Consider the following 21,745-nt stretch of genomic DNA (forward strand, 5'->3'; position numbering starts at 1 on the left):
GGTGTGAAGGGTAACGAAAGTGTAGATTATTTCGCCAAAACTATAGTGCGTTATGGTAACTGCATTGAATTAAAATCTTGCTCACTACCAGCGGGAGATGTTCTATCTTTATTAAAACAAAATATATCACAGCTTTTTGACAAACAATGGAAGGAGACTTGGGAATTGAATTGCAAGGGTTTATGGTATGCGGGAATCAATAATAAATTAGGTCGACCTTGGTTTGTAAAAGGAAGAGATTTTGCTGGTAGAAAGTTCTATACTATAGTTTGTCGTCTTCGTCTTGGCCATGGTCGTTTTAATTCTCATCTGTTTCGTCTTAAACTTTTGTCTTCTCCTATATGCAATTATTGCAACATTGCAGATCAAACTTTACATCATTTGTTTTACGAATGTTCCAATTTCTGTTTGCAAAGAATTGTGTTAGTCGACCGCCTAACACAAATTTATAATTATTCTGAAGCAATCCCGCGCTCGCTTCAGGAACTCTTATCCAATCCTGCATGCTTTAAACCTTTATATGAATTTGTAACAAATACTTTTATGGAAATTTGATTGGACTTAAAACAAAAATATTTATATTTTTGGTTATGTTTTATTTGGATTTATTACTAAAGACTAGGCCTTTTAGGCCTCAATTTTTGATGTACACTACAGACTTGGCTTATGCCTTCTTCTTCAGTGGATATTAGCCACTCTTATTTATATATAAATATTCAATACAAAAGACTTGGCTGTATGGGCTAGTACTCTTTGCCTCCTCAATAAAACGAGGGAATAAACCAAAAAAAAAAAACAAGTCAGACAGGCTGATGGTGGCTGATTGCAATTTAACGCTACAATATTGTAAATTTTACTTTGGATTAGATATGATCCAAATATTTCTTTGATTGGATATGACGTGTGAATTTTAAATAGTTATAAATCTATTTACGCTAATTAGATTTGTGGACCCAGTGGTGTTGTTCATTTCGTTGTGACGTTAAAATTTCACAGTCACCCAGTTAATTTTGTGGTACACGTTAGACAGCTACTGAAGTTAAAATGACCATCGAAGACAAGGACGAAGCTGACAAGTGTATTGAGATTGCTCAAACTGCATTTTTATCAGGAAATCTTGAAAAAGCAGAGAGATTCTTGCTAAAAGCTGAGAGATTATTTCCTTCAACGAAGTCTAAAGAGTTTTTATCGCGAGTTAGGGCTTCAGCAAGCTCTAGTTCGGAGCGTAAACGTACTCCGCCATCTAGTCCCTCTGCCAGTAATGAGGAAGTTCGCAGACGAAAAGCTCCTAATCATCAGGCTCCACAGAGAGAATACACCTCAGATCAACTGGATGCAGTCCGTCGCATCAATACGAAATGCAAAGATTACTACGAAATCCTTGGTAAAATTATAAAATCTGGATTTTTTTTTATTACCCAATAATTTATTCTTTTCAAACAAGTACACCTGTACTTTACTTTTTATTAAATATCATCTTTAACAAAACAGTAACTACTATCGCCTGTCATTGATATTGTTTTTATAGAAATGTTTATGTTTTGTAGGAGTGACAAAGGAAGCTACAGACTCGGACATTAAAAAGGCATATAAAAAGCTTGCTCTCCAGCTGCATCCCGATAAGAATCATGCTCCCGGAGCTTCTGAAGCATTTAAGGTAATTATGATCCATACAATTGACCTGTTCCAATACTTTATATTAATTTAATTTCACAAATAATCAAGTAAAATATGCTGCCACATAGGATTTAACCCTAAATCTCATTCCATAGAGCTGCTGACCAGAACATGTGATTTGTCTATTTTTATTTACCTATTTATTATCATTCCTCTCTGAATCTAAATGCTAAGTATGTGTATCTCATTTCTCATTATCAAATAGCTTCACAGTGAGATGCAGCTAACCAATTATTGCAGCATTGCAGTGTGGTTGTTATTATTTGACAATGGTTTGGTTACTGGAAGCATTGTATAATCTGTGGCTTGGTCATGTTTGGCATGGTCACCAATGTCTGAATAAGGACGATTTCACCTGCTCATTTATCATTGATGTATACTTTTTTAAACTTTACCATTTAAGTTATTGAAATAAAGAATTTGCCTTGTGAATACTTAAATTGTGAAGGCAAATTTATAGTACTTCCTATGATAATGTCTAATTGTTCGGGTAAGTAGTTATTTTTATTGTAAACAAATATTTATTACTTATTATTTCAAAATAATAATATGCATACACTTTATAATTTTACTGGATTATTTTCAGGCAATTGGTAATGCAGCAGCTGTCCTAACAGACCCGGATAAACGCAAACAGTATGACCTTAGAGGTGAAGAGCCAGTTCAAACCACTCACTCTCATCATCAGTATTATGCTCGAGGGTTCGAGTCCGATCTCACGGCGGAAGAACTGTTCAACATGTTCTTTGGAGCCACTGGTACGTATTTCTTATATATTCAAAACTTATGTGAACAAAATACTTATTAGATTAATAAATAAAAGCTTGTAAAAATTGTATTTGTTTATGCAAGCAAAGGGACATTGAAACAAACTATTAGCCTATTAGATGTCTTTATTGGTCACACTCACACCTAAACACGTAATAGTAGTGGTGATGTACACCCCGCTGTCGCAGCGTTCCCGGGCGGCGGACCGGCGGCGTACGCGCGGCGCCGGCAGCGCTCGCCGTCGCCGCGCGAGACGCACGCGGGGCTGGTGCAGCTGCTGCCGGTGCTGGTGCTCGTGCTGCTGTCCATGATGTCCGGCTTCTTCATCAGCGAACCGGTTTTTAGCTTGACCCCCAGCTCCAAGTATCCTGTCCCGAGAGAAACTGTCAATCTGAAGGTATTTCTAGGAAGTTTTTGATCTTTCGCGCTTTGAACACATTAACGAACTTAGCACGAACCTTTTTATTTAATGTAGTTGATATCCTGAAGTTTGGATTTCTTATTAGACATGAAGGATGATAAACAAACTTCACTTTTTCTCATGTACTTTGAAATCTATAGACAAATTATAATTTTCTTAGTACATACAAATACATTCGGAGGAGGAAAGCTGGTTTCTTTGGCCACATACAAAGGGGACCCCAGTTTGAATTTCTAAGACTGATTCTTGAAGGCAAAATTCCTGGCAAAAGACCACCTGGCCGCCCACGACGAAAGTGGTTTGTTGATATAAAGGATTGGACCGGACTTAGATACAACCAACTGAAAATAGCGGCCCAAAGCCGTGAGGATTTCCGTATGCTGACCTCCAAACTTCAATTCGAAGATGGCACCTCATGATGATGATACAAATACAGCTTTGTGATTATTTCAGGTACCATATTATGTGAAGGAGAATTTCCACACAGACTACCAAGGGTCACTGCGAAGGCTTGAAATGGCTATAGAGGAAGAATACATAGGTATTGCTCTCAATAATATAATCTAAATAATTTGTTTTAACTCATCAAATATTTACTAATGCAAATTTCAAAAATAATAGAAGTGAAGTGAAAGTGCATTAATTTACATTCTAAACGAATGGAATCTCTAAATAAGGTTGTTTTAATAAAATCTATTTGCGTGATCTCTACTATTTGATTTCATAACGATGCCATTCGCCTTCCAGTGGGGCTGAGGCACGCGTGCCAGCGCGAGCGCAACTACCGCGATAGCATGGCGTGGAAGGCGCGCAACTTCGGGGACTCCAAGCAGTACGCCGAGGCGCAGAAGCTCAGGACGCCCAGCTGCGAGAAGCTGCAGGCCTTCCATCGATAGATCTCGAAATCTATACCAGTGCGATCGGCAGTGTCGACAGTGATCCCCAAACCATGGCACCTTCCATCTATAGATCAAATGATCTATAACAGCGTGATCTCCAAACTGTGGCACAATTATTGTCCTATGTTCTCTACCACCAGCATACTGAAGGACCTGTATAACGCCACGAAACAGCACAACTGTTTCGGTGGCGATGTATTGGTCCAATGAAGCCACGTTGATGTTGTGATGCGTATTGATGAAGAGGAGAGCTGGTGGCACGGATACCTAAAACTTTAGATACAGGATGTTACTTCAAGCGGGAGTGTAGAACACTATTTTTGTCTATCTATACACTATGTATATAGATATTTTGTAACACCCTGTAATAACTGAATGGAAGTCACAGTAACGCAACGGAGCGATGTGATTTCGCTATGTTGCGTGTTGAATTTGAATGTATTCTATTAGAGTACCTGGCGTCAACTGATCCCAAAAAAAAAACTAAAGACGAGCCAAATGAGATAAATGATTCTATATGGCCTGATCTGGCTGAACTCATAAAAATGGCACACTGTGAAGGAAAAAGATATTAGCACTCTGTCCCGTTTCTACTAGTGTATTATATTACTATAAAGATATAGCGAAGTCTATAGTTTTCTCTGTCTACGACTGATCCAAATGCGATAGTGCGAGTTTTCAATTCGCTTTTCACTATAGATTCTTTTCGCAGTGAGATCAAAGTCGGTGGCGTGCTTTCAGACCGTACCGGATCAGTAGACCTCAGCTTTTGTGCCACTGGTTTTGCTCTAAAACTACTTGTATATCGATATCACATCACATTGACTCGCCAGTTATGTCCACTACTAAAAAGGGTAATCCCCGTTTAGACCCAATTTAAGGGATGTGATTTTGACTAATAACTAATATCCCACTAGTTATAAATGAGAAAGTTTGTTATTCGGTTGAATAACAAACTTTCTCATAACTAGTGGGATGTATTAAATTTCATAGAAATCCGTTCAGTACATTTAAGTGTAACCACACTTAAACCTATTGAACGGATTTCTATGAAATTATATACATGGGTAGAATGTAACCTGGAATAGCACATAGGGTACTTTTTTGTCCTAAAATTTCCACGAGAGCGAAGCTAGTATTACTTATGAAACATATAACGTAGAAGTCAGCTTCCGTATTTTAATTGCTGTTCCAATTTTGGAATAAATTCTGTTTTAAATATGTTGAATAAAATTTATTTTATTTTGAAGTATATTATTTTTACTTTACTACCTTCAGCATAATGAACTTCATCTTTGTTTGGTCTCATAAAATCATGCGAAAGTCAAAATCATGTTCCTATACCTAATGTAAAAAGTATAAATTATAGGTATATTATAGGCGCATTAGATACATTTTGTTGGGAATCATTAGTCATTAGGACTGGTGGTGGGTGACTTGGGGATTTATATGAGTTGAAAGAACCAAAGATATTTGGAATAAAAAAGAACTGGCAGCTATAAAATTATCCCTTCAAGACAACGAGTTGTGATTATTTTTCGGACAGATTTTTTCGAAATCTTACAGCACTAGCTATTTATTCGACGTTTTACGTTGCATATTTAAATGTGTTGAAAAACGTATGACACACGCGTGCTTTGATTATTACACACTCTGCCTGTATATAATAGCGCTCGGCTTTGACTTGCGCAAGAAATCCAACTTCGTGTGTAAGAACCAAAATTTGCACACTTGTATCATAATGTTAACAAAATGTTATATATGTAACTAAAATATATAATATTTGTCGCAATATTTTAGGAATAGGGTGGATGACAATTTGTAATTTTTTATTTTGATGACTAATCGAATGCCCTTATATTATTAGAAACACCAGTGATAACAACACACAACAATACTTTCAAAGATACGACAAAAATAAAATCACGTTTTTGGACTCGTCCAAACGCTCCATACTAAATGATACTCTAACGTGAAATTGACTTTCCAACCAAATTTAAATGTTCCTATAATGATCCAGCAGCATTGTTACAGTCTATGAATTGTCACAATGGTCTTAAATATCTATCTAGAGAATACAACTTTTTTACCTTGTCATCTACCCTATTCAAATCATTGTATGTTATATGTTAATGTTTATAAGTTTTGTAATCTTTGTTAATCTTTATGTCAAGGCTCCCACGAGTCAGTAGCTATACACCATTATTTTAGGTAGGTAATTAAAAAGGTAAACCATCTTGAAAATTACAAATTGTCTAAATGACATAAGTAAATCGTTTATTATTATACAATATTGTTTATCTTTAAATACCTAATGGGCTATAATTTTATCCGCAATGTCAAAAGATATGTAATTTATATTATAATTGTATTGATACTCAATAAAACAAAATTACTTATATTTATTCATTTATTATAAAAAATATAGTGATTACATAAGTTTATATCTATAGAGTACATTATAACACCTAACTTGTAGATATGCCTGGAAATAAGATTCATTTAAATTTAGAACTGTTCTAACAATTCAATGTAGCTTTGGCACCAATTAATTTATAATCTTACCACTTATTCATAAAAAAGTTAACACCTGTTTTAACCAAAATATGTTTCAGCCCAATTTTTTATAACAGTAGTCAGCAACACGCGGCTCGAAGCATTCTTTCGTAAACTCAACATTTTAAGACTAGTCTTAAAATAGTAGGATTCAAGTTCACCTTGTAATAAACAAGAGTTCTTTTTAAAGTCTATATGCAGTATAGTAGATGGATGTGGAGTTATTGATTCTATAAGACGTGACCAATTGTACGCATATAGGATTGAATTTCTAGGCATACATTTACAATGTGATTCGACTTTACATTATGTTCCCACATTGTGGCCCATGACTGCCAAAAGGGTGACCATATTCAGGAATGTCAGGGAAAAATCAGGGATTTCTTTTAACATTGCTGTGGACAGCTTGATAAGGTTGCCGACCGCTGTTTTTCAATATTTGAGATTCGTGGAATGAGACCTTTAGCCAAACGAGACACAAAAGGAGTTTTTTTTAATCATGATAACATCCAACAAGTGTCAATTAAAATTGAGTTGTAACTTTTTTGCGAGTAAGAAGGTTAGTTGCAAACATTTTAAAATTAATGACGCATCAAATCTTATACGCTTATTGCCTCGAAATAAAAGAAGGAAGAGCCACCTAATGCGACATTGACTTTAAAATAGATTTGTTCAAGTCAACATAAGAATATTAGAAGTTTATTATTAAAGTTTTATATCACTAGGAGTGCAAGTCTAGGCTACATACATAAAATAAATGCACCAATATGGAATATTCGAATTAATTGATTAAGATCTGTAAGTCAATCGAGGCAAGTGTAATACACGAGTAATACGTAAAGTGTGACACTTGCCAAACACATAAAATACTGTTTTTTTTTTCTTCTATAAAGATTATATTTTCAGAAATTTCTTTTGCTATGACTTTGATACAGAAAAAAAAATGCCCAGCGAATGAGCCCAAACGATCCCCTCAAGGATTGGAAGTGTAACACGTTTTACGTAGCTTCGATTTTCTTACCTAAACTTTACGCCCTACTCCTTTTACCATTCCAGTCGTGGAACTACATCAGCCTTCCATTATTTCAAATCACTATCATTTTCAATTTATCCTAGCAGGCAAGCCACTATATAAGATTAAACACTGTATAAAAGAGTAAAAAAATCCTAATTAATGGAAAACGCAATCAGTCAAATTGAGATTTTAAAATCTTAAAAAATACTATGATGACATAGATAAAATGGTAAATCAAATGTACCTTGATTTATAAAATAGCATTTTAGCATCGAATGTAAGTACATCGGCAAGTCTATCTAGCTTGAAAGTCAAGATGTTTATTATTTGTATTATAGAAATGTTGTAAATCACGAATGAGAATCACAACGTCATTAGATATCAATTTTCCATCCTGCTATATTGGTCCTAACCAACATAAATCAAGCTAAATTTATACGTTAATACGTGCAATAAGAAAAATATAATACTTTAATAACACTGTTGATTTTGAACAATTAATATAGTTTAATAAAATTCAAGTTCAATCGTAGTTGATTCGAGACATAGGTTAATGACAACACATTTAGCAAAATAGTTGCAGCCTTAAATCTAACAAATCATATTTTACCTTCGAATAAATAAACCAATGGATGACTCAAATTATATCAGCACAGTTAAAAAAAATGACACAGAATAAAAAGAACTGTATTTTTCCATGCACCTGGTTTATGTTTAATAAATTTTAATTTCTTTTTAAATAATGTGTTAACCCAAAATATTATACAAAAAATAGAGTGTGTTACTTTTGAAGTTAAGTTTTTTCTCAGCGCCTTTTCACTTCATTAGGAAGCGTTGTTTAACTTAGACTAGTCATTGTGTAATATTTGTTATCCTATAAAATAAAGCGAAAAGTATTCACTAAGTATAGTTTTGTATAGAACGCCCCATTCTCTTCTGCCAATCTCATTCATCTGCACACACCGCTGATATCTTTACGTATTTCACGAAATTCCATACATTAACATTCGTTTCACTACTCGACATATTGCATCGCCCTCTCTCATTGACTGAAGTTCTATGTCTACAGCTAACACTGTACCTACATTTAACTGCTAATATAATATTGCATCTTATTTATATAGGAAATACTTAGTCATAGAAATAAGTTCTAGTAACTACTAGTATATCTTTAGGGCGAGAGTAGTGTTGCCGATCAATAGTCCAATATCGATTGATAGATGGTATTGATGGTAGTTCGTTATCGGTAGTAAAACTATCGATTTCTCAGCAACGCTAGGCGAGAGACAAGACGAGGGATAAATCTAGAGATGTTTAAAGGACGAAAAGATTTGAAACAAGGCACTCAATACAACTTATCGTTACATGTTTGAAAGCTGGAGTTTTTAGCAAATTATATCATGGAAAACCGTCAAACTCATATTTTGCAGATCTTTACATTGAATATATTTGATAAAAATATGAACATATTCGTGATTTAAGTTAAATACACTTCTCTTTACCAGATTCTCTCTTGCAGTCTGTCAAGAAAGTGAAGCAAGTAAATGAGGGCGCTGTCTCCTATTCGTTGGCAACACTGGGTCAAGCAATCTTGACCATTTTATTTGCAATGGCAAAAAATGTAGTTCATAAAAAATCCGTCTTCACTTTCTTGACAGGCTACACTTTTTTATAAGCAAAGTACGCTTAAGATTGGGTTTGCGTAATTTTTATGGAAAATTATCTTTCAATAAATCATCTTTGTAGTATCATTCTTTCTTATATCAACGTACATATAAGGAAAAATAATTTCAAGTTATTGTTTCATGTTCTAGTTACACGTCGCCCAGAATAAACGCCTTGTGATATATGATAAAATAATAATGAAAATAATACTAATTATATATCTGATACGCCCAGTTCCTCATCTTTTTGATCAATGCATATTATGTAAAGTAATAACGCGATTCGTTTATTTCTTCGACGCGATTTCTTTAGAGGAAAAGACAAGAATACATTATGACGATATATTATAGGCAAAATGGTATTCAAAGTCGGTGCAGACCTAATGCTTAATGTATACGCGTGCACGTATGCGTTATAATCACATGCAATATTTTATATTTTATTTATTGTTAAGAAGAAATGTAATGTTTTTGTTTATATTTAGTGGCCAATAAAGTATTTTATATTCTATCCTATTCAATAAACATGCAAAGCGCATTCAGTATGCACCGGCCTTTGTTGTTTAACCCTTTCACGAACACTAAATGAGACACAAAAGAAGTCATATTGTTATAACGTCCGTAGACGTTAAGTGTCCTACAAACTATAAGAAACTGGGCACAATCAGTGTACTCTAACATAATACATACGTGGGCCGTACGAATAAATCATACTGATCTGTTATCAGGTCGAGGTGACGCAGTAGGGGATGACGCACAGTATGGTGTTGACGATGTCGAACCCGATTGGATTGTACGTCGTCGCGTTCGTTTCGCACTGGAACGAAAATTCTTATTTATTTATTTAGCAATTTATGTACACGAAACAGAATACGTGAATGAAATGATGTTGTGGAATACATAGGTACTGCTTATTTCTAAAGAAACCTCTTCCAGCAGACCCGAGAGAGGAAAGAGGAAGAAAGGGTAAAGTACGTGTACTAAACAAAACAAAATAAAACTACCTAAAATTACATACATATATACTGAAATATATACATACCATTCTATATAAACTTACATATACATACTTATTCCATCATACTGATAAATTGCATATAGATAAATTGTAAAGGCTATTTTTGACGTATTTTAGAGCATTAGCATACCGTTTTTACAAGTTTATATAAACTTGTGTATGTATGAAGATCACTGTTTATTCAGGTGGAATCTCGCAACTCAACTTTGAGTCGACATCTCAATTAGAGTAACGGTTAGAACGAAAAGTAACCTAAGTGTCTTTTGACGACCTCGATGGCGCAGTGGTAAGTGCTTGCCTCTGAACCGAGAGGTCCCGGGTTAGATCCCCGGTCGGGTCATAATGGAAAATGATCTTTTTCTGATTGTTCCGGATCTTGGATGTTTATCTCTATATATATATAAAATATAGTTTATATATAAAATAAATAAATATATTAGGACAAATCACACAGATTGAGGTAGCCCCAAAGTAAGTTCGAGACTTGTGTTATGGGATACTGACTCAACGATATTATATATATATATATATATATATATATATATATATATATATATATATATATATATATATATATTGACGACCTCGGTGGCGCAGTGGTAAGATTCTTGCCATTGAACCGAGAGGTCTCGGGTTCGATTCCCGGTCGGGTCATGATGGAAAATGATCTTTTTCTGATTGGCCCGGGTCTTGGATGTTTATCTATATATGTATTTATTATAAAATATAGTATCGTTGAGTTAGTATCCCATAACACAAGTCTCGAACTTACTTTGGGGCTAGCTCAATCTGTGTGATTTGTCCTAATATATTTATTTATTTATATATATATATATATATATAATATCGTTGAGTCAGTATCCCATAACAAGTCTCGAACTTACTTTGGGGCTACCTCAATCTGTGTGATTTGTCCTAATATATTTATTTATTTTATATATAAACTTTACCTTTTATGTACCTAACTAGATTATATGTACTTAATTTTATTTATGTAGCTACCTAAGGCTAGATCTGATATCGAGCAGTCCGCTAATTTGTTGTCTACAGATAACGCCACAAAGGTCATTTTTTAATGACACATTATGCCTGATGGGAACGGTTGCTATGACCTTGAAGGTTCAAGTACGTATGAAAACAAACGTATACCTGTGCGTCGGTGAAGCATTATGCTGTGGTGGTGCTGGCGGCCTGCAGCTGCATCTGGCGCTGCATCTGCTCCAGCATCTCCTGCATGCGCCGCAGCTCCGCCTCCTGACAACCACACCACATTTACTTTACATTAGTATTTGAATCGATCAGTCGGCTGTGGCACAGATTAAATAATACCCCAGTAGCTGTGGCCACATAAAAATATATTGGTATTTTAATGACAGTGCATGGGATTTTCCTCTTGGCGTGTCGACCATTATTATTATTTCCTGGTCCAGGCGGGTGATCCGTCCTCCCAATCTGAGATATTTCACCCAGTTCCCAGAATTCCTTTTTTGTTGTGCGGGTAAACTAGTAACATTATAAATGCGGAAGTTTGTGAGGATGTATTTTTGTTACTCTTTTACGCAAAATCTACTGGACCAATTGTTATGAAATTTGATACACGGGTAGAATAAAACCTGGAATAACACATAGGGTTACTATTTATCCCGAAATTCCCACGGGAGAGGAGCCCTGCGTCGGCGCAGCTTGTAAGCTGCGCCCCAACATGTTGATCGTCGAATGCTATGTTAGTGGCGACCTGAATCTACCTGTGCAGAATCTAAGTAACTGCCATAGTGTTTTGTCTTTGAGATCAAATTGAAATGATTGGTACATGGTGTGTAGTGTGTATTGTGTACTGTGTAGTGTAGTGTAGTGTAGTGTAGTGTAGTGTAGTGTAGTGTAGTGTAGTGTAGTGTAGTGTAGTGTAGTGTATGCGTCACCTTCTCCCTCAAGGCGCGCTCTCGCCCGGCCGCGTCCTCGCCGGCGCCGTTGCTGTGTCCGTTGGACTCCGTCTCGCTCAGACCGCTCTCCGTCGATCTGCCGACGGTAATGGACACTCTTTTTTAGGTATCTGTCTGTACCTAAAGGTTCCGTATGTCTGTCGGTCATCAGACTATATGTCATGAACGGTGATAGTTAAATAGTTGGAATTGTCACGGGTGATATATTTTGTTGCCGTTATAACAATAAATACTAAAAAACCTAATAAAACAAATTAGGTATTATTTTGCAGTTTTTATAGATGAAAAAGAATAGTATGAAAAAGATCGTGAGCGAGTCCGACTCGCATTTGGTTTATTTTCAGTTTGTTGCGACCTCTTTTTTTATTTTTATAAAAGTTCACATTTGAACGGCAAAATGTCATACTTCAAATTAAGATTCAAATATGAACCTTTAATATCTCATAACACAAACGTCGAGTTTACTTTGGGCTAGCTTAATTTCTGTGATTTGTTCATATATATTAATTTAATATAACATACGTGTGTCGCTTGGGCAGCTGTCCCTGTCGCGCGAGGCGTTCCGATCGGTAGTTCTCGTAGTGCACCTCTTGCGTCACCTCCTGCAGGTCCTGCATGTGCGTGCTGGAAGTCACATACGTTATATTATAAACGTGTTTGTTTGATATAACTTTGAAAAAAAAAAACACAATAGAAACAAAAGTTGTTGTTTCACATCAAAATGGAGCATTTTATTACGATGGTTTTTGGGTAGTGCATAGTTAGAGAGTTGTGAAAAGGTGATGGTGGTAGCGCCACAGTGTACATTTAATATGTATACAGGGTGTTAATTTGCATTCTTGCCATATTCACACAGCTAATAGTACTAACCAATACCAATCAGTTTAGTTTAATTTGAGACATCCTAGAATAACGCAGGCTGAGTAATCAATAAACTTAAATTTACAGGACACTGAGGAATAAACCAATTTTTTCGAGTGCATTCATAAGTCGCAATAGGAATAAATCTAGTGGGCGTGGCCGTCTGGCACGGCCGAAATCACCCGAAACAGCGCATGTAAATGAATAATTTCAGATTTCCCTTCCTACTTTACGGGCTTAGGACCGACAGAAATACCTATTTTTAATTAATTAGTTTTATTTTTTTATTACATTATCCCTCATTTCTTCAGAGATCAAAAAGTTAAAACTTATTTTTGTTTTTATAAATTAGGTATTTTTGGCGTAGTTAAAAAGCTGAAATCATCCTATTTACAATTGATTCGTCTATTTACAACACTAAATTAATCTAAGTAAAAAAAATCTAAGTCTTTCTAAGTAATTGTTCGAAGTGCTCACCATTTTCACGAATGCACAGTCTTGCACGGCGTAAAGAATTTCGTTTTAGTTTTCGTAAAACGTACAAATCCTGTTTCAGTTTATCGAATGCTGAAACGATTCGTTCGCGTAACACTTCAACACTGTTGATTTCTTCAGTGTACACCAAACGTTTAACATCACCCCACAAATAATAATCTAATGGAGTTAGGTCTGGGGACCGTGCTGGCCAGTTTACTGGACCTTCACGCCCGATCCAGTTATTACCGAACTTGCGGGTCAGGTATTCACGCACTTGGATTGCAAAATGTGGAGGAGCACCATCCTGTTGGTAATAAAAGTTTTGCAGGGAAGCGAGAGGAACGTCATCTAGCATCTCGTTTATAACGTGATCCAGCAACTCCAGGTACGTTGAGCCGGTAAGACGGCCCTCAATAAAATAAGGTCCGAGTAAATGTCCGTCTATTATGCCAGCCCAGACATTTAAACCAAATCGGTGTTGAAAAGAGTGTCTTTTTATTTTTCTGGGGTTTTCATCCCGATAACTCCACCAGTGCTCATTATGGATATTGAATACACCAACTCTTGTGAACAAACTTTCGTCTGTCCACAAAATGTTGGCGTTTCGGTTGTCTAGCAGCCAGCGACAAAATGTGATTCGTGCATTATTATCCTGTGGGAGCAGATCTTGTACTTTTCTAAAGTGAAACGGGTGTTTCTGTTCACTTTTCAATAGTCTCCACACTGTCACGTGGCTCACATGGAAGTGTCGTCCTGCCTCACGGGTACTGGCACGGGGCTCTACTTCGAAGTAGTCTAGAATTAATTCCTGCAACTCTACAGTAAGCCCTACACTGCCTCGAGCTTGCGCGTGTCTTGGGACGTCAAACTGACGAAAGTCTCTCAATCGCTGTGTGGCCGCAAGCATAACCTGGCGGGACGGCCTCCTTTGATGTGGAAACATTTCCGCAAACATATTCACGGCTTGCCGCAAACTGTCACCACATATGGCATACAAGCGCACCATTTCCACCAACTCGTGGTTGGTATACGCTTCAGTCATTTTCTTGATTTGATTGTGATACGCAACTTAAACAACACGGACCGAGCAGAGCGAGCGGAGCGAGCGAAATCTTGACATCCGCCGTGCGTCGGCGTCGCGAATAGACTGGGGCGGGGTGGTGGTGCGTTGCGGGGTTGCGGGGATGGCTGGCCGTCGGTCGGCGTTTACGCCGCACAAAGAAAAGGGGCGGAGCTTTTTTTGCCGACTTATGTACTCAAGTTTGCCGACGGACTAGTGATGTGCATATGTTTCGATAATAAGTGTTGTTCATAACATAATGTCGATTAAATAAAATATTCTTAAAAAAAATACCTAACTTTTGATCATGTTTTTTTAATTGATTTGTGTTCAGAATCAGTAATATAACAACCTCTGTGAATATGGCAAGAATGCAAAGTAACACCCTGTATAAAGGGTAGAAAATAAACTGGGCGTTTATGAACCAATTTGGATCATTTTATTATATACCGCAATGGCATTAAAAATGTGTACGCTAGAAATCTGTTTTGTATTCTTTACAGACAGAACGTATGCACCGTGATCAGTATGACCAAACCATTAGATCGGTTTGCACCGGAAGAAACTTGGCAAATATAAACCAAGCTCCTTCACAAGTGTCACTCACATGAGCATGGTCCGGAGCTTGATGAAGTCGCAGTGGTCGGGGTTCTCGACCTCGACGACGCCCCAGGGATAGAGGCGGCCGCGCACGCGGCGGCCGCGCACCTCCAGCTGCTGTCCCGCGCCGCACACCGCGAACGGCACCGCCGCCTTCAGCTGCCGCACCTGTCGCAGCCGCCCCAAGCGTTTTGTGATCACAGACCATTTATTTATTCTGTAGTATTAAGTTTTTGACATTCAGGTACTAGCTAGTGCAATCGTACATGTCACCATCGAGTCGATTGATGTGAGACGCAACGAACCAATCACATTACGCCATTGTGACGCAACGACAACCTCACTGCAATGTGATTGGTTCGTTGCGCCTCATTTCGAATCGATTCGATGGTGAGAAGTGAAATGTAATCGGCTCGCTCTCTCCCTGGACCTCTTCTTCCTAAAATACGTATTTGTATATAAAAATCGAAAATAAAATAAACTTACTTGTTCCTTGTAATCCTCATCTTCGTCGCTGTCGCAGTCAGGTAGGGGGTAGATCTTAATTCCTTCTCTCTCGATTTCCTCCATCACCTACAAAGACAATTCAAACAATGTTAATTGTTGATTAAAAAGTAATTTCAAAAATATGTATATTTTCTCAAAGAAAATTTTCACATTTTCACGCTGAGAATGAAACCGGGAACACGCGAAGATGGGAGGTAGAGTCTAAAAGAATAACTTCTCCGAGAAAACAGTATAAGACAATACCAGTTGCCTGTAAGAGAACCTTACATAGGATAACTCCGCCGTTGTACATGTATCTTGTATTAATTTTATTTTATGTACTTATTAAATTAATATGAAAATTGCATACCCTGGTCTTGAGCCGTTGCACCTCCTTCTTGGTGAGACAGTCAGCCTTGGCGATGACCGGCACGATGTTCACTTTATTGTGGAGCTGCTTCATAAACTCTATGTCCAAAGGCTTCAGTCTGTAACATCAGAGAATACACTATTTTAAATCAATGTTCTCTTTTTTTACTCATATTGATCTTATGTGCCAGATGTTGATAGTCGACAAATCGAGACGTAATAGAAAGAGATACTGGCCAGCATTAATGGGCCAATTAACAACAAATCAAATTATCTTCTTTTGAAATTAGATATTTTTGTATCTAAGCTCCTATGTGCCTGTACTTACAATACATTTTCAAGCAATTTAAGAATAAGTACGTTACAATAAAAATAAGTATTTATATATTACATATATTTTAAACGTAAACAATGAACTGTATTTAAAATTTTCTCTTAATTCAATGATATTTCTAAATACATTTTTATATCTGGATATGATAATACATTATGCAGTAATTAATAGACAAACAGAACAAGAATAGGACAATGGGATATGTTGTGAATAGAGTCAGTTCAGTTTATACTGCATATTGTTCTATTGTTGGTTTTGTTACATCATTAACAATATCAATGCCAATTACTTTATGAATTATTAGTAAAATATCGGTCAGTATCACTATAAATATTTTTCCATAGATAAAAGAACTTCATATGATGTTGTCTATAAAAATATCAGAATTTCAATTGTTTGTTTTACTATACCTATTTACCGGTAAATACGCACGGCTATCATATAAGAATGCTATTATATAAGAATGCTTATATAATATATTAAGCTTAAATAAATAATTTTCCGTACACATAATGAGACCCCTCATTATGTGTACGATGTTGAAGAACATAGATTACCTTACATCCCAGAAAAAAACTACTGATTCCATGGAAAAACAACGTGGGCGAAGCCGCGGGCAAAATATAGTTACCACCACAATCCAACTGAACATGGTTTTAGAGTTTTCCTAGACTATACTGCCTATACCCCATAAGAGAAAAAGCCGTAAGAGAATTACCCGTGTCCGAAGGGCGATATGAAATAGAAGCAGCAATGGATACGGTTGTCGACAATGTTGCGGCGGTTGAGGCCGCTCTCGTCGCGCAGGAACCGCTCGAACTGCTCGTCGATGTACTGGATGATCGACTGTGAACGAAAAACATACAAGTAATATATCTGCCAGAAGAATGACATATATATATATATATATACACATCAACAATGATAGTTGATAATGTAGTTTATTTTAAAACTGCCTGACTGATTATATGAATTAATTAAAAACTAATGTGATAAATAGTGTCTATTTATCTTAGATTACTTAGAAATAAGTGTCTATTTTTCATCTATATTACATAGAAATAAGTGACTATTTCTTGTCTTAGATGACATAAAAACAGTTCAATTTCTCACATTAGTTTTGATCTGTTTGGTCTTCTATAAAACTATAGTCGATTTTCCTAATAACATTTTTGCTGAAAAAATATAAAACATGAAATATGACTCACTCTCGTGTGAGAGTGAATCATATTTTCATTAACCACTAACCACACTTCACACTAACATTAAAATGTGAAAGTATGTAAGTAGCTAAACCGCTGGACCGATTTCGATGAAATGTAAAATAGACATAGTAAATAAACTGGCCAAATATAGGTTATCACAGACTATGGGCAACAGCTGGTTCATAACGGAAGACATTCTTACACGGAAGCAGTCTGTGTTGTCGATGGCGTCCCCGTAACCAGGGGTGTCAACCACTGTCAGGCGCAGTTTCACGCCGCGCTCCTCGATTTCCACAGTAGAAGCGTCCAGTTTCACTGTCTGGTTTGTTTTCTCTGCAAGAAGGAAAAATATTTTATTTTTCTATTACTAGATGGCGGTAGGTAGTCGTAAAAATGTCAAGTCAGATGTCTTTATATATTGATGCGACCTGAGTAAAATCTGACACCAGTGTTTGCAATCAAATCAGATAATGACCTTATCTAACTACGGTTTAATAACACACAATACAAACAATATTTTTTGAATATAATATCACTCTATTTACTTACCAGTAGCATCCGGTATAACGCGTTCTGGATAGAGATCAGTTAAGAATAAAGAGTTGACAAGCGTAGATTTTCCGAGTCCACTCTCCCCAACCACCATCAGAGTGAATTCAAACCCCTTCTTCACAGACTTGCGATGCACCTGGTTTGGAAGGTTCGCAAACCCCACATACCCAGGTGTCTCCAGATTTGAAAACTGAAAGAGAGATGGAAACATTTTATTTCCTTTTACAGTTATATTGTTCTTTGTAGTAGACATTGTTTCATTTTGTAAAGTGGCGTGTGGTTCCGCCCTAGAATAGAACCACTCCATATCCTCCCGTGGATATCGTACAAGGCAACTAAGGGGCACAAAGCCTAGGCAGCTAATAGGCAACACTACAATACACCATATATCACATAGAAAGAAAAGTTCTAAAAAACTTCATCCCAAAAACCCTCATGCATTTCACATAGATTTGTTAAATTATAAACATTGTTTTCTAGTATTATTTATATTAATATACTCAAACATATATAACATACTCATTAATACACTATCCTTGAGTCCAGGATTTTTTGACAAGCCTGTCTAACCAATATCAGTTGAACATTCTCTTCTCATTATACGAATTCTAAACATCTTGTTAATTATGTAGCCAAAAAAAAAGTTATTAGCAATTTTACTTTTACACTTGGATGCAAACAAACTAATGAGTCACACATATGGGCAATTAGGTGAGTTGAACCAGCTGCATAATGACTACTGATAACAATGTTGTAACAACATTCCTGGCTGTAAACAAGGTTTGATAAGTGGTACCTACTAGTTATCAACTTTAAAATGAGGAGCTGCAGTTAATGAGGACATGTTTGAATGTTTGTTCAACTAACATGAAAAAAATTAAGGGTTGAAAAAATATATATCATAGAATGAACAAGAAAAATTGTATGTAATGTTTGGCTAAATTTTAGATTAATATTTAATAAAATAATCTAAGAGAGCCTGTTTCACCTCTTTTGGATAAAATATAATAATGGCAGTAAAACTAACTACTAGATAAATCTGCCTTTCATGATTGGCCAGTTAGAATATACAATTTTGATGCTATGTTACATATCTGTATAGACTATCAGATAACATACATCAGTTACATATGGGTCATTCCATGTAACGGGTGTTACAGTTCGTATGACTTTAACTGATAATAATTTAATAACTACTAAAGATACATACATAGATTTGTTAAAAACAATCACTTAAAGCCTCATATTTCTTTTAAATAAAAGTATATTTTAATTATTCCTTGTTAAACGAACAAAAATTAGCTTCAAAGGTGTGTAACGGGCGTTACATGATTTTGCCTCCTACTCGGTAGTAGTCAGACTGAAACGCAAATTTCTATGAATATTGCTTGAATAATTAATAAATATTGACTTCAGACGATAATATACTAAATAAATAATTAGCATAGCATGCGTAAAAGAAAAATTAGAGAAAATTTTAAATTTTATGCATATGAATATTTGTAATGGGTGTTACATGCATTTATAACGCGGTGTTACGCGTACGAAATTATAACAAATAACTCATTTATTGTTCACATATTAGAAAACATAACTGAATAGGAATAGGAACTCTTGTTATAACTTATTTTAAGTAATATTTATGTTTATTTCTCATAAACATGCGAGAATGGGGTCTTTCAAAATATTAATAATAATTTCAAATGGAACATCAGACAAATCATTTTCATTAGAAATGAATTGAAGTCAACCATTTTAAGGAACATTACGCGAACCTCGCCTTCATCAAACACCATTTCTTCTTGATATTGTTGACAATCTAAAAGACCACCTATCAGAAGAAGGTCAGATCCGTCCTCGTAATCTGTGTCGTAATCCAATTTAAATAGCGATATACCAACACATTCATCTATTTTATCGCTTGGCGTGGCAGCAAGATGATGAATCTTCATCATCCCGATCTGATGACTCATCATCATCAGTTCTCGCTATTTAAACTCTTGACTTCAATGGTAGATGGAGTCGATTTTGAAGTGCGTGAAACTGTTATCTCAGTATTGTTAACTGTTTCAAAATGATGAAGACTTTGTTAATTTAATCTTAATAATTTAATAAAGTTGTTTGTAGTTTAATCACTTTTTCTCTTTAAAACTTAACACCGCTTGCGATCTCTCTTCTTCTCTTTTGTCAGATGCTCAGAATATTTCTCTGCATTATTTTTGAATATTTCTCGATATTTTCTCATTCTCTCCATCATGAAGCTAAAACTCAGGCACAAACGAAAACCTTGCATTATTAGGTGTAGGTACAAAAACAAAAGATAGGCATGCTAATGATTAGTAAATTTGTTACTTTATTTGCGTTATTACAAGTTAATAGCAAGAAAATACAAAAAAACAACTACAATAATAAATAAACATCTCCTAAGTTTATACTGCTCCAATATATCACCTTATAAATTTATGTAATACTTGCATTTGCTAGCTGTCTAAAACTGATGTATATTTTTTTACAATATTGTAATTTGAGACATACAAATACAACCACTGAGTAAAAAATATTTACCTTAACTTTATGTGAGAAAAAAAAATGAAAATGTAATATTTATGCAAATTTTATTCTTTATTCGGATAATATAATGTATTGTGATGGATTTTAATGATAATTTATTTAAAAACAAGTAACTTTAGAAAATTGGCTGTGGTAGCATTTGAAATGGAATGACCCATATCTGTATAGACTATCAGATAACATACATATATTCTTTATTTTGATTTTATTAATTTAATAAAATTCTATATTGATTTGTCAAAGAGTAGGAATTATGAAGTTTCTCTTTCTGAAAGAACCCATCACTTGATGTCAAGTGATTGGTGAAGACACCACCAATTTTGATGTCCAGATGTTCAGCACCAATTTATTATTATTCACACAATGACTTGTAGCATTACTCACACCTTCTATACAACAAGTATCTATATAAACAGATGAAGTAACATGGCATATATGCATGCAATACACTTGTAAGATTGCCTTTAAAAATGTAAAATGTTGTGATTGTATGAAAGTAAGTAGTTGTCAAATATTCCGTGCATGCACAAACACTGACACACTTCCGCCGATAACTGTATTGAGATCCACTTTGCTATGGAATGCAGAAAAACTCTAAACTGTAAATAATCTAGTCTCAGCTTCGTATAAAGACAAGAGAAAACTAAATAGGTTATTATACTCTATAGTACACTATTCTACTTACGTTTTTGCCTGTTTCGCTAGACATTTTCTATATTTTTTCCTTAATGAAGTAACTATTATTTATTCGCCTTGGTTGATTTAGATGCGAAAACGAGTGAACGATGACGAATGGTATCTATACGTTATATCAACGTTAATTTAAAAACTAACTGACCTAACACTATATTCAATAATGCACAAATAGATCACAATTATGGAAAAACCTTATTTATTGTTATTTGTGTTATTTTTGACGAAATGAAGTCGCCACCCGCTACCTCAACAGAAACAGAAATGACATTTAAGTTCCTGCCATAGAGAAAATAAATCTGACACTTTTTTTATGGACAGGCATCCGCATTCCCAAATAACATTTTTGCTGATAAAATCATAGATAAACAAAAAGAAAAAAAAATACACGTGTTGAAATATACACGTGTAGATTGTATATATCCTGTCTGCGCCCTGATATCATGAAAACTTGTAAATACAGATTGGAAAGTGTGTAGGCCAGAGGCACAAACCATTTAGTGGTCTGTGAGTACATTACATCATTCTATGCCGGCTGGGTCACTCTATTTGCCACTGTCAAATCGTCAATTTTGTCAA

At 35.5% G+C, this 21,745-nt stretch overlaps 2 protein-coding genes across 2 annotated transcripts; one reads left to right on the forward strand and one right to left on the reverse strand.

Annotated features, from left to right (window-relative positions):
- Positions 1 to 779: 779 nt before the first annotated feature.
- On the forward strand, positions 780 to 7,066 carry LOC128679244 (uncharacterized protein). The gene is made up of 6 exons (XM_053761344.2): positions 780 to 1,384; positions 1,548 to 1,657; positions 2,264 to 2,435; positions 2,634 to 2,842; positions 3,320 to 3,407; positions 3,614 to 7,066. Exons 1-6 carry the CDS (start codon positions 1,045 to 1,047, stop codon positions 3,760 to 3,762), a joined length of 1,068 nt encoding a protein of 355 aa, XP_053617319.1. The 5' UTR covers positions 780 to 1,044; the 3' UTR covers positions 3,763 to 7,066.
- On the reverse strand, positions 6,162 to 21,438 carry Septin1 (Septin 1). The gene is made up of 11 exons (XM_053761341.2): positions 21,159 to 21,438; positions 17,900 to 18,092; positions 17,553 to 17,683; positions 16,864 to 16,991; positions 15,813 to 15,930; positions 15,443 to 15,529; positions 14,964 to 15,124; positions 12,481 to 12,582; positions 11,938 to 12,034; positions 11,168 to 11,272; positions 6,162 to 9,817 (listed from the first exon to the last, which is right to left on the reverse strand). The coding sequence occupies exons 1-10, from the start codon at positions 21,180 to 21,182 to the stop codon at positions 11,186 to 11,188; spliced, it is 1,128 nt and encodes a 375-aa protein (XP_053617316.1). The 5' UTR covers positions 21,183 to 21,438; the 3' UTR covers positions 6,162 to 9,817; positions 11,168 to 11,185.
- Positions 21,439 to 21,745: the final 307 nt, after the last annotated feature.

Source organism: Plodia interpunctella, chromosome 21, assembly GCF_027563975.2.
Source record: "Plodia interpunctella isolate USDA-ARS_2022_Savannah chromosome 21, ilPloInte3.2, whole genome shotgun sequence".
Classification (NCBI taxonomy): Eukaryota; Metazoa; Arthropoda; class Insecta; order Lepidoptera; family Pyralidae; genus Plodia; species Plodia interpunctella.